The 14,169-nt window shown below is 41.3% G+C and overlaps 1 protein-coding gene across 8 annotated transcripts in view; it reads right to left on the bottom strand.

The window, feature by feature from the left end:
* The window catches only part of LOC140470734 (histone H2B 7-like), a 192,504-nt gene extending 187,759 nt beyond the window's left edge, over nucleotides 1-4,745 (bottom strand). For all 8 annotated transcript variants that reach the window (XM_072566766.1, XM_072566767.1, XM_072566768.1 and 5 more), the window contains exon 1: nucleotides 968-4,745. In XM_072566766.1, the coding sequence (XP_072422867.1) occupies nucleotides 1,069-1,446 (378 nt within the window). In that variant the 5' untranslated portion in view covers nucleotides 1,447-4,745 and the 3' untranslated portion in view covers nucleotides 968-1,068. The remainder of the gene's footprint in view (nucleotides 1-967) is intronic.
* Nucleotides 4,746-14,169: the final 9,424 nt, after the last annotated feature.

The raw sequence follows: 14,169 nt of genomic DNA, 5'->3' as shown, positions 1-14,169 counted from the left end.
CTTCAGGAATGAGGAAAGTGTGTCCAGCAGGCTAAGATAAAAGGTAGGGAGGAGGGACTTGGGGGAGGGGTGTTGGGAATGCGATAGGTGGAGGGAGGTCAAGGTGAGGGTGATAGGCTGGAGTGGGGTGGGGGCGGAGAGGTCAGGAAGAAGATTGCAGGTTAGGAAGACCGTGCTGAGTTCGAGAGATTTGACTGAGACAAGGTGGGTGGAGGGGAAATGAGGAAACTGGAGAAATCTGAGTTCATCCCTTGTGGTTGGAGGGTTCAGCCATTTTGTGGGAGCAGACATGGACCATTGTGTTACCAGCAGATCCAATTCACCTCTGCATTTCTGTTTGAATTTCAGAAGATGTGAGAGGCAGAAAATGAATTTTCACATCAGTTTTTACTGGGAAACAGGCAAACTCAGGAAAATGAGTATTTCTGTTTTGAAAAGAGTTCACATTACAGAAGAGGAAATGCTGGAGGTCTTTGAAAACAAAGTTGAATAATCTCAGAGACTGATCTCGTGTATTCCAGACATTGTGGGAAGTTAAGGAGGATATTGTGGTGCCCCTTGCAGAAATGTTTGTATCATCTGTAACTATGGCGAGGTGCTGGGTGATCGGATATTGGGTAATATTTTGCCATTATTTTAAGAAGGGATCTAAGGAGAAGCCTGGGAAGTATAGACCTGGGAGTCTGACTTGTGTAATGGGTACATTGTTGGAGGGGATTCTGAAAGATAGGATTCAAATGTACGGTTTTGAGGAGGAGTGGTAGGAGAGGGCAAGGAATAATTAGGACACATACAAGCAGCTGAAAAATGACTCAGAGGCGTTTAACATGATCTCTCTCCCTAGGAAGGATTACAGGATATATGTGATCGCATCAGAGAATAAGGCGCACACCAGGTCAGCTGTCACTCATTACTTTATATAACATTTATAACATACAAACCTCGCAGAGATGTTAATGGTACATACCCAGAAACATAATGGTCCAGCGTGTTTCAAGGAAGTTGTAGGTGGCTCTTAAAAGAGCCTTTTGGGTTGTGGACGTGTGTGTTTCAGTGCAATGCGGTCCTTCACTTGGAGCTGGTGTACTTGATCACCGCCTTTGTGCCCTCCGACACGGCATGCTTGGCCAGCTCCCCGGGCAGCAGCAGCCGCACGGCGGTCTGGATCTCCCGGGAGCTGATGGTGCTGCGCTTGTTGTAATGGGCCAGGCGGGAAGCCTCCCCCGCGATGCGCTCGAAAATATCGCTGATGAAAGAGTTCATGATGCTCATGGCCTTGGAGGAGATGCCGGTGTTGGGGTGAATCTGTTTCATCACTTTGTAGATGTAGATGCAATAACTTTCTTTCCTGGACCGTATCCTCTTCCTGTCGCCCTTTGCTGGCGCCCTCTTCACCGCTTTCTTCGCGTCCTTCTTGGCAACTTGACCCTTCTTTTCCTCAGCCATAGCGCCGTTCACTTTCAGACACAGAATACGGGAAAGCGGGCTTGGAGCTCGCTCTTTATAGACTGACAGCGACAGCCATGCTAATGAGGGATGGGGGAAAGCATGGCTCCAGATTGGCTACTTTGTAGGCATGGTAGCTTCTCTCTGATTGGTTAGTTTGGGACTCAACGTGGATCTGTCAGGATCTGCAACATCATCGGAAACACAAACCATGAAATTTTGTGAAGGGATCAAATTCCGAGCTCACTCTAAAACGTGAGCTTCTAATTGTAATGTATTCTGCATCTTTAGATAATGGTTTTCTCTTCTCTTCCATTTCAAAATGGCATCACGTTTGTTGTCAAGTGAGAAAATGCACTGCAATCTGATAGGCAGCGTGTTTTACTCTTGGAAATGATGGAACTACTCAACAATTGCATTGTGTTGGAGGAAAATGGGAGTTAAGGAATGTTCTCTTTTGCTTGTGTTTCTTGCTCTGCACTCAGAAGATCAGACTGGAGGCCAGTGACCAGTGCAGTGCCACAAGTATCGGTGCTGGGTCCACTACTTTTCGTTATTTATATAAATGATTTGGATGTTAGCATAAGAGGTACGGTCAGTAAGTTTGCTAATGACACCAAAATTGGAGGTGTAGTGGACAGCGAAGAAGGTTACCTCAGATTGCAACAGGATCTTGATCAGATGGGTCAATGGGCGGAGAAGGGCAGATGGAGTTTAATTCGGATAAATGTGAGGTGCTGCATTTTGGGAAAGCAAATCTTAGCAGGACTTATACACTTAATGGGGAGATCCTAGGGAGTGTTGCTGAACAAAGAGGCCTTGGAGTGCAGGTTCATAGCTCCTTGAAAGTGGAGTCGCAGATAGATAGGATAGTGAAGAAGGTGTTTGGTATGCTTTCCTTTATCGGTCACTGTATTGTGTACAGGAGTTGGGACGTCACTTTGCAGCTGTACAGGACATTGGTTAGGCCACTGTTGGATATTGCGTATAATTCTGGTCTCCTTCCTATCAGAAGGATATTGTGAAACTTGAAAGGGTTCAGAAAAGATTTACAAGGATGTTGCCAGGGTTGGAGGATTTGAGCTGTGGGGAGAGGCTGAACAGGCTATTTTCCCTGGAACGGAGGCGGAGGGGTGACCTTATAGATGTTTACAAAACTATGAGGGGAATGGATATGATGAATAGACAAAATCTTTTCCCTGGGGTTGGGGAGTCCAGAACTAGAGGGCATAGGTTTAGGGTGAGAGGGGAAAGATATAAAAGAGACCTAAGGGGCAACTTTTTCACAGAGGGTGGTACACGTATGGAATGAGATGCCAGAAGACGTGTGGAGGCTGGTAGAATTGCAACATTGAGGAGGCATTTGGATGTGTATATGAAAAAGAAGGGTTTGGAGGAATATGGGCCCGGTGCTGGCAGGTGGGACAAGGTTGTGTTGGAATGACTGGTTGGCATGAACAAGTTAGAGTGAAGGGTCTTTTCCCATGCTGTACATCTCTATGACTCTATGAAGGACATTCTACCAGCATCTACTCTGTCAAGACCCTTCAATTATCTTTTCCCCTATTCTGCTTTAAATCTCCAGTAGTATAATCTCAAACTATTCATGCATTCCTCAGAAGAGCTGCCAGTGTGTCTGTCATTGTCATTTTTATTCTGATTACCCCAATGACTAAAGAGAACTGATGTACTGTGATCCGTGCCTTTTGCTCCCTACTGACTACAATAATTTTACTCTCTATCTGTTCGGCCCCTCAATTGGTGTAAGCAGCCTCCTGCCAATGCTTAAGTTCCTGATATCTTACTTTGCACAACATTAGAATAGATATTATTCCATGCATTTCAGTTTCTAGCAGGATTTTTTTTTATTATAAACTTTGCTATGTGGATTTTCTATGAAAATTATTTGGTAACAAGTCCAAAGTTTGTAGCTCGGGTGCTTTTGCCCGAAGCGTCGATTTCGCTGCTTCTTGGATGCTGCCTAAACTGCTGTGCTCTTCCAGCACCACTAATCCAGAAGATGCTTGTTATTGTGGTTCTGTTCACCGAGCTGGAAATTTGTGTTGCAGACGTTTCGTCCCCTGTCTAGGTGACATTCTCAGTGCTTGGGAGCCTCCTGTGATGTTTCCTCCAGCATTTATAGTGGTTTGTCTCTGCCGCTTCCGGTTGTCAGTTCCAGCTGTCCGCTGCAGTGGCCGGTATATTGGGTCCAGGTCGATGTGTTTGTTGATAGAATCTGTGGATAAGTGCCATGCCTCTGGGAATTTCCTGGCTGTTCTCTGTTTGGCTTGTCCTATAATAGTGTTGTCCCAGTCGAACTCATGTTGCTTGTCATCTGTGTGTGTGGCTACTAAGGATAGCTGGTCGTGTTGTTTCATGGCTAGTTGGTTTTCATGGCTAGTTGGTGTTCATGGATACGGATCCTTAGCTGTCTTCCTGTTTGTCCTATGTAGTGTTTTGTGCAGTCCTTGCATGGGATTTTGTACACTACGTTGGTTTTGCTCATGCTGGGTATCGGGTCCTTTGTCCTGGTGAGTTGTTGTCGGAGAGTGGCTGTTGGTTTGTATGCTGTTATGAGTCCTAGCGGTTGTAGTAGTCTGGCTGTCAGTTCAGAAATGTTCTTGATGTATGGTAACGTGGCTAGTCCTTTGGGTTGTGGCATGTCCTCATTCCGTTGTCTTTCCCTTGGGCATCTGTTGATGAAATTGCTGGGGGTATCCGTTTTTGGCGAATACATTGTAGAGGTATCCTTCTTCCTCTTTTTGCAGTTCTGGTGTGCTGTAGTGTGTTGTGGCCCTTTTGAACAAGTCACTTGTACTCACTTTGAACTGGTTACTGTTATTTAAGGATATTTTGAACATGGTACTTGTGCGAATTTTAATTGTGACAATCTCTTGTGTTATTTGTTTTATCACTGCGATTCCCTGATTACACTGTGAATGATAGTGTTGTTCAGAATTTCAGGTTGGTTAAGGGTTAGTTTACTTTTCATTATTGGCTGTGTAAAACGGGAGTGCGATTATCAATCTGTCCCTGTAAGCTTTTGCGAGGTGAATGATTATTACTCTCTCACAATCTGTCCCTGCCAGTTTCTGCCATCTGAATGTTTGAGTGTAGTCATCATCTGTACCTGTCAGCTCTTCCACAGTGAGTACATTTGTACAGAGAGAGAGAGAGTATATTTTGGACAAGAGTTCAGACTTTGCAGTTTAAATATTGTGCAAATGTCAATGAGCTGTGACCAGTGATATTTGTTCAAACTGGACACACGTGCATTGTGAATTGTGAGAAAAAAACAAACTTACATTTTCTCTGTTGTTTTTCTCTCTCTTTCAAAGTGAGCTCAACGTGTAGCTGACCCAATCCGCTCTGACTGTGGAAATTATATTCTTCACTCTGACAGCAGTAATATACCTGCTGTTTGTTAGAAGGAACTGGTCACCCTTGGCTCTGTACCGAGGGAAAATTACATTGTCTTGGTCCTTCAAGTATTTCCCTGGAGAAAAACAGAAGGAAAATCTCCTGTAAATCACCAACCAAGTTTGACCATCTTTAACTGATCAATGGAACATTCCGTTAATAATCATTAGGATGTTGTATTTAAAGACAGTAATCCAAATAGAATGACATGTCTGATTCTACTGTTGCACCATGTCTGGTGATTTTTCTTTTTGTTAATTCAATACCAATTGAGTGAGGTTGAGAAACTCCCCAATAACTGTACAGCTCCATGAATGGGGCTATCCAATGCAAGTGGGGCTGTGAATATCAGATTCATTATTGAACTATGCAGATCAATTCCTACTTTGTGAATGACAAAGACACTCTCACATTTTGTCCCTCTAAGCCTTTCTGAAATTACTTATGTCTTCACATAGCAGTGATTCACAGGGACAGATTGATATAGAACTATCGATCCATTGCATTGAAATTGTACATAAAGGGGCCATTTGGCCTATCTTGTCTATTCCAACACAAGGACACTAGATGGCCATGGTAATCCCATCTTCCTGCACCCACCCCATAACCCTGCAGCTAAGACCACTGTTCATTTCTGCAATGAGAATGTATTTCTCAATTTGTTCCAGTCAGTCTCTGTTTCGTGGATATGTAAATGTAGCTATCAATTTGTACCTGTCAGTTTCTTCTGTATGAATATTTGCATTGAGTTATCCACCTCTACTTGTAAATGTCAAAATATAGTTCTAAATATGTATTTGTCAGTCTCTACAATGTCAATGTGTGAGTTTATTGACCAGCCTTTCCCTGTCAGTTTCTGCTCTATCAATGTGAGCGTGTCAGGAATAACCTGCACCAGTCAGTTTCTGGTTTGTTAATAGGTGAATGCATTTATCAACATATACCTGTCAGTTTCAGTCAATGTGAATGTGAGAATGCAGTTATCAATATGTGCCTGTCAGATTCTGCTGTGCGAATGTGGCTGTCATTTTCAGTCTCTACCTGTCAATTTTGTCATGCGAACAAGTAGTTGTTAATCAATGTGTCGCTGTCAGTTGTTGCAACGAGAATGTGTGACTGTAGTTACCAATCTGTCTATGTCACTTTCTACTACGTGCATACATGCATGTAGCTATCAATTTGTACCTATCAGTTTCTGCTCTGTGGCTGTATTTATCAATCTATTGCTGTCAGTCTTTACAATGTGAAAGTGAATTGATCAATCTTTCCTCATTAGTTTCTGTTCTCTGAATTAGTTATCAATCAGTAACTGTCAGTTTTTGGTTTTATGAATGTGCAAATGCATTTATCATTTTGTAACTGTCAGATTCTGCTTTGCATTTTTCTAAGAGTTTAATTTTGATCTGTCCCTGTCAGAATGTATGTGCATCTGTAAATGTAGTTACCAATCCATACCTGTCAGTTTTTCTGGCTGAATATGTGTGTGAAATTGTCAATCTATCTATACCTAATTCCACTGTGTGAATATGAGAAATTCAGAAGCAACTCTTCCTGTCAGTCTCTGCAATGTGAGTGTATTTATCAATATTTCCCCATCAGTTTCTGCTCAGTGAGACAGTGTTGTGATCGATACATTCTGCCGTATGTATGTCTTTATCAAATTATGCTTGTCAGAAAGTTTTCTCTGCCTATACTGAAATATACCAGTCAGTTTTGGCAATGTGAGTATGGGACCACAGGTTTGAATCTATGCCTATCTGTTTCTGCCAAGTCAATATGTGAGTCGTATAGAGATAGAATTTTCAATCTCTACCTGTCATATTCTGTGTAAAATTGAGTGTACTTATCAAATTGAATCTGCGAGTTTATGTTATGTGAAAATGGAAGTGTCGTTATCAGTTTGTACATGTGGTTTTCTGTTATTTGATGAGAAGAGTGTAATCTGTCCCTCAGTGTTTCCTCCATTTTTCTGAGGAAGTAATTAAATTATACCTGCCAGTTTTTGCTGTGTGAATGAGAGTGTACATCTCAACCAATATCTGGCAGTATGAGCTATGAGAACAAGAGTGTTGCTATAAGTCTGCACCATTCAGCTTACGTTGTTTCAACATGTGAGTTCAGTTATCAATCTGTACCAGTCAGTTTCTGCTTGGAGTGTGTATATCAATCATTCCTTGGCAGTATCTGTGTTATGAATATGTGAATGAGGTTATCAATTTATAAACCTGTCAGTTTCAACTATCTGCTTATAGAAATATAGTTATTGATCTCTACCTGTCAGATTATGTTCTGTGAATATGGTGCAGTTATCAATCTGTCTTTGCTTTGTGAACATCCAAATATAGTCATCAATATGGACATGTCAGTTTCCACTGTGTGAATGTGTATGTGTATTTCCCAACCTATCCCTGTGAGTTTCTGCTGTCTGTGTGAGAGAATGTTAATATGACATGTAGCTGTAAGTTTCTGCTCTGGAAATGTCCAAATGCCTTTATCAAAATGGACATCAATTTCTGTAATGTGAATGTGTGAGCCCAGTATTTGAGCATTCGGCTCTGTGAATATGTCAGAGTCAGTGATTTACAGCAGGGAATCAGACCCTTCGGTCCAACCCGTCCATGCTGACCAGATATCCCAACCCAATCTAGTCCCACCTGCCAGCACCCGGCCCATATTCGCTCCAAACTCTTCCCATTCATATACCCATCCAAATGCCTCTTAAATGTTGCAATTTTACCCGTCTCCACCACTTCCTCTGGCAGCTCATTCCATATACGTATCACCCTCTGTGTGAAAATGTTGCCCCTTAAGTCCCTTTTATATCTTTCCTCTCTCATCCTAAACCTATGCCCTCTAGATTTGGATTCCGCCACCCCAGGGAAAGGATTTTGTCTATTTATCCTATCCATGCCCCTCAAAATTTGGGAAACCTCTATAAGGTCACCCCTCAGCTTCTGACACTCCAGGGAAAACAGCCACTGCCTGTTCAGCCTCTCCCAATAGCTTAAATCCTCTAACACTTGCAACATCCTTGTAAATCTTTTCTGAAACCTTTCAAGTTTCATGACATCTTTCCGATAGGAGGGAGACCAGAATTATATACAATATTCCAACAGTGGCCTAACCAATGTCCTGTACAGCAGCAAACTGACCTCCCAACTCCTGTACTCAATACAGTGACCGATAAAGGAAAGCATACCAAATATCTTCTTCACTATCCTATCTGCTTTAGATTTGTGACTCTACTTTCAAGGAGCTATGAACCTGCACTCCAAGGCATCTTTGTTCTGCAACACTCCCTAGAACCTTACCATTAAGTGTACAAGTCCTGTGAAGATTTGCTTACCCAAAATGTAACAGATCGCATTTATCTGAATTAAACTCCATCTGCTATTTCTCAGCCCATTGGCTGATCTGATCAAGATCCCATTGGAATCTGAGGTAACCCTCTTCGCTGTCCACTACACCTCCAATTTTGGTGTCATCTACAAACTTACTAACAATACCTCTTATGCTCGCATCCAAATCATTTATATAAATGATAAAATGTAGAGGACCCAGCAATGATCCTTGTGGCACTCCACTGGTCACAGACCTCCGTTCTGAAAAACAACTCTCCACCACCACCCTCTGTCTTCTACCTTTGAGCCAGTTCTATATCCAAGTGGCTAGTTCTCCCTGTATTCCATGAGATCTAATCTTCCTAACCAGTCCCCCATGGGGAACCTTGACAAACGCCTTACTGAAGTCCATATAGATCACATCTACTGCTCTGCCCTCATCAATCCTCTTTGTTACCTCTTAAAAAAACTCAGTCAGGTTTGTGAGACATGATTTGCCACGCACAAAAAATGTTGACTGTCCCTAATCAATCCTTGCTTTCGAAATACATGTCCACCCTGTCCCTTAGAATTCCTTCCAACAACCTGTCCACCACTGACATCAGGCTCACTGGTCTATAGTTCCCTGGCTTGTCCTTACCACACTTCTTAAACAGTGGTACCACATTACCCAACCTCCAGTCTTCCAGCACCTCACCTGTGACTATTGATGACACAAATATCTCAGCAAGAGGCCCAACAATCACTTCTCTAGTTTCCCACAGAGTTCTAGGGTACACCTGATCAGCTCCTTGGGATTTATCCACCTTTATGCATATCAAGGCATCCAGCACTTCCTCCTCTGTAATATGGACATTTTATAAGATGTCACCATCTATTTCCCTACAGTCTATATCTTCCATATCCTTTTCCACAGTAAATACTGATGCAAAATACTCATTTAGTGTATCCCCCATTTTCTGCAGCTCCACACAAGGGTGCCTTGCTGATCTTTGGGGGGGCCCTATTCTCTCCCTAGTTACCCTTTTGTCCTTAACATATTTGTAAAAACTCTTTGGAGTCTCCTTAATTCTGTTTGCCAAAGCCATCTCATGCCCTTTATGCCCTGATTTCTCTCTTAAGTATACTCCTACTGTCTTTATACTCTTCTAAGGATTCACTCGTCTAATCTGTCTATACCTGACATATACTTCCTTCATTTTATTAACCAAACCCTCAATTTCTTTAGTCATCCAGTGTTCCCTATACCTACCAGCCTTTCCTTTCACCTTAACAGGAATATGCTTTCTCTGGATTCTTGTTGTATCATTTTTGAAGGCTTCCCTTTACCTGCGAACATCTGCCCCCATTCAGCTTTTGAAAGTTCTTGTCTAATACCGTCAAAATTGGCTTTCTTCCAATTTAGAACTTCAACTTTTAGATCTGGTCTATTCTTTTCCATCACTATTTAAAATCTAATAGAATTATGGTCGCTGGCCCCAAAGTGCTCCCCCACTGACACCTCAGTCACCTGCCCTGCCTTATTTCTAAGAGTAGGATTAGTTTTACACCTTCTCTAGTAGGTACATCCACATACTGAATCAGAAAATATTCTTGTACACTTAACAAATATGGAAAGTTATAATCCCCTACCATAACCACTCTATTATTCTTACAGATAGCCGAGATCTCCTGACAGGTTTGTTTCTCAATTTCCCTCTGACGATTAGGGAGGTGTATCATACAATCCCAATAAGGTGATTATTCCTTTCTTATTTCTCGGTTCCTCCCAAATAACTTCCCTGGATGTATCTTCCCTCAGTACAGCTCTAATGCTATCCCTTATCAAAATTGCCACTCCCCCTCCTCTCTTGCCTCCCTTTCTATCCTTCCTGTAGCATTTGTATCCTGGAACATTAAACTGCTAGTCCTGTCCATTTCTGAGCCATGTTTCTGTAATTGCTATGATATCCCAGTCCCATCTTCCTAACCATGCCCTGAGTTCATCTGCCCTCCCTATTAGACCCCTTGCATTGAAATAAATGCAGTTTAATTTATTAGTCCTACCTTGTCCCTGCCTGCCCTGACTGTTTGACTCGCTTCTGTTCTCAACTGTACCAGTCTCAGATTGATCTCTTTCCTCACTATTTCCCTGGGTCCCACCCACCCACCCCCCAACTACATTGCTAGTTAAACTCTCCCGAGTAGCTCTTGCAAATTTCCCTGCCAGTATATTAGTCCCCTTCCAATTTAGGTGCAATCCATCCTTCTTGTACAGGTCACTTCTACCCCAAAAGAGATTCCAATGATCCAAAAATGTGAATCCTTCGCCTATATACCAGCTCCTCTGCTCTATCCTCATACTACTGCCTTCACCATCTCGTAGCACTGGGAGTAATCCAGATATTACTACTCTCGAGGACCTCCTTTTTAAATTCCTGCCCAACTCTCTAATCTCCCTTCAGAATCTCAACCTTTTCCCTTCCTGTGTCATTGGTTCCAATGTGGACAATGAACTATTGCTGGCCTCTCTCTCCCTTGAAAACATTCTGCATTCTCTGAGACATCTTTGATCCTGGCACCAGGGAAGCAGCACACCATTCTGATTTTTCACTGCTGGCCACAGAAAAATCTGTCTCTACCTCAGACTAGAGAGTCCCCTAACACAATTGATCTCTTGGAACTTGACATACCCCTTATTGCATTAGAGCCAGTCTCAATAGCAGAAACTTGGCATTCCCCTTTGAATCAATCACTCCCTACATTTTCCAAAACAGCATACTTGTTTGCAATGGGGATAGCCACAGAAGACTCCTGCACTACCTATTAGTTTCTGCTACATGAATGAATGAGGGTAGTTGTCAACCTGTTCTTGTCAGTTTGTGCTGTGAATGTATCGTGTAATTATCAGTCTACATCTGTTAATTTCTGCTGGGTCAATGAGAAAATGCAGTTACCAATATGTACCTGTGAGATTCTGATCTGTTATTTTTGAGTATCATTATCAAACTGTACATGACAGTGTGATTTTCCCTCTGACAACTTGAAAGTGTAGTAATAAATCTTGACCTGTTGGGTTATGCTGTGGGAAAGTTCTTGTCAGTTTCTGCTGTGAGTGTAGTTATCCATCTGTGCCTGTCATTTTCTGCTATTTGAATGTATGAGTGCAAGTATCAATCTGTGTGTCTCAGTTTCTGCTATGTCAATCAGCAAGTTTAGTTTTTGATCTGTACCTGTCAGTTTCAGAAACATGAATGCATGAATGCTGTCATTAATAGCACTCATACATTCTGAATGTTTCTGCTTGTAAAAATGCAAATATAGTCATTAAATCACACCTGTCCTTTTCTCCAATGTGAACGTGAAAATGTAGTTATCAATCTGTAACTGTCAGTTTCTGTTCTGTGAACATACGTGTGTTGTAATCAATCTGTACCAGTCAGTTTCTGCGGTGTGAATATTCTTGTATAATGTGGTACATTATAAGGCACAGTGGCTTAGTGGTTGGCTCTGTTGCCTCACAGCGCCAGGGACCTGGATTCGATTCCAGCTTCAGGTGACTGTCTGCGTGGAGTTTACACATTCTCCCAGTGTCTGTGTGGGTTTCCTCTGGGTGCCCCGGTTTCCTCCCACAGTCCAAAGAAGAGGTTAGGTGAATTGGCTATGCTACATTGCCCATAGTGTTCAGGGATGTGTGGGTTTGGTGCATTAGTCATGGGTAAATGTACAATGATAAGGGAGTGGTTCTGGTTGAGATAATCTTCAGAGGGTTGGTGTGGATTTGCCAGGCTGAGGGTCCTGTTTTGAAACTATACGACTTCTCATTCAACTAAAAGACTATATCTGAAAGTTTCTGCTAGATGAATCTCTCCCCATCAGTTTCTGATCTGACAATGTATGATTGCATTTATCAATCTGAATCTGCCATTCTTTGTAATATGAATGTGTGAGTACAGTTATTGTTCTATGCCTGGAGACAGAGAAGTGGAGGCTCGGAAACGTTGGGAAATAAATATCGATATCTTGAAAAAAGTCCACACGCCAAAAGAGGAGGTGCAAGAGATGTTAAAAAAATGTAAATGTGTCTCAAATTCTGGGACCTAATCAATTATATTCCATGATGTTGGAGGAAGCTGTATTGATAATTTGAATAAATAGCATTGTTTTATTACTTTTTTGGGAGTATCTCATAGGGAGGGTCAATCTGTTCCTGTCAGTTATAGCAATCTGAATGTGTGACTGTGGTTATCAAATCTGTACCTGTCAGTTTCTATGTGAATATGTGGGTGCAGTTATCCATCTCAGTTTCTGCAATGTGAATGAGAGTATAATTATCAGTCTCCACCTGTCAGCATCTCCTACATCTATATGTTATTTTAGTTATGGAGCTGAACGTCTGTTAGTTTCTGTCATATGAATGTGTGAGTGTCATCATCAATCTGTTCCAGTCAGTGACTGCAATGTGAATGGGTGAGAGTAGATATCAAGCTGCAACTGTTTCTGCCATGTGAATATGAGTTGAATGTGAGAGTGTAGTTGTCAGTTTTTGCTTGTCAAACTGAGTATTGTTATTGATCTGTACTTGTCAGATACCTGTGTGAAACTGAGATTAGTTATCAAAAATTACTTGTCAGTTTATGCAATGTGAAACTGATTGTTTTTGTTAATCTGTTCCTTTCAGTTTCTGCTTCGTGGATATGATACATTTGTTATCAAGCTTTCTCTGTCAGTAACTACCTCTGTCAGTCACTACAATGTGAATGTCAGGGTGTATTTACTAATTTGTTCCTGTCAGTTTCAGCTCTGTGTATTTGAGTGTGCAGTTATTAATCTGTAACTGTCAGTGTCTACCATGTGAATGTGTGAGTGCAGTTATCAATGTTACCCTATCAGCTTCTGTGTTGTGAATATGTGAAAGTGCTTACCAATTTGTTACCTGCCAGTTCTGATATGTAAATATCATTCTCAATTTCTCCTTGTCGATTTCTGCTATATGTATTACAGTGTGCAGTTAGCAATCTGTACATGCACTTTTCTGCAATGTGAACATCAGGATATAGTTACCAATCTGAATGCTCTATGAATGTATAAGTACAGTCACCAAACTATACAGGCCAGCTTCTTTGTGACTCTGAATTTAGATATTAATCTATGTCTATCAATTTCAGCTATGTGAATGTGTGAGTGCACTTATCAATCTGTACCTGTCAGTTTCTGCTCAGTGTATTTGTTTTGTGTCATGGATTGTGTAATAGAAAATTAAAGGGTTTACCGACTTCTATACTGCAGACTCGAACTGGAAGGAATGATACCATGGGCTGTTCTTCAGGAATGTCATCAGTTTTTCATCAGCATAGCTACATACTTTTGTGAATAATGCTGAGAAATAGATAGGTGTTACATTCCTTTGTTAGTGTCTCAAGGAAAGGGAAATGAACAAATAAATTGTATTGTAGCCGACTGACCACAATGTTCCTAGAATTGGCTAGTTCACTTCATTATTCTATTGTGAATATTACATAATCCTGCTCTGTGGTGTGACGGTGCAAGCCATTAGCAGTACTCTCCTGATTTCTATGGTGGTGTTGAGGAAAATGAAAAAGACTTGTATTTTTGTCATACAGTGGAAAAGATTTAAATCATTCAGGCAAATTTATTGAACATGGTTGAACTCTTCCTGCAAAAAGAATGAGAATTTTCAAATTACAAGACTTGGCTAAATTCCTTTGTTGAATTAAAGGGTAATTGTTTGATTATATTGTTAAATTGATGATATTACACTATTTTCTTGCTTTTTTGTAATATTTCATAGGGTGGAATATTTGGGATTCTTCATAGAAGATTAAAGTGAATTTGGTGACCGAGTTACACATTTCTTAATAAAAATAAATTAATACTGGGCAGAGTGAAAATTTAATTTCTATCCCTGCAAGGTGAATATGTTGAGAATGGTGTTGACATCAAGGTGGGGTTGGCAGCTCCT

This window comes from Chiloscyllium punctatum, chromosome 52 (assembly GCF_047496795.1).
Source record: "Chiloscyllium punctatum isolate Juve2018m chromosome 52, sChiPun1.3, whole genome shotgun sequence".
NCBI classification, from domain to species: Eukaryota; Metazoa; Chordata; class Chondrichthyes; order Orectolobiformes; family Hemiscylliidae; genus Chiloscyllium; species Chiloscyllium punctatum.
The sequence above is the reverse complement of the archived record's forward strand: the minus strand, read 5'-3'. Positions and strand labels throughout refer to the sequence as shown.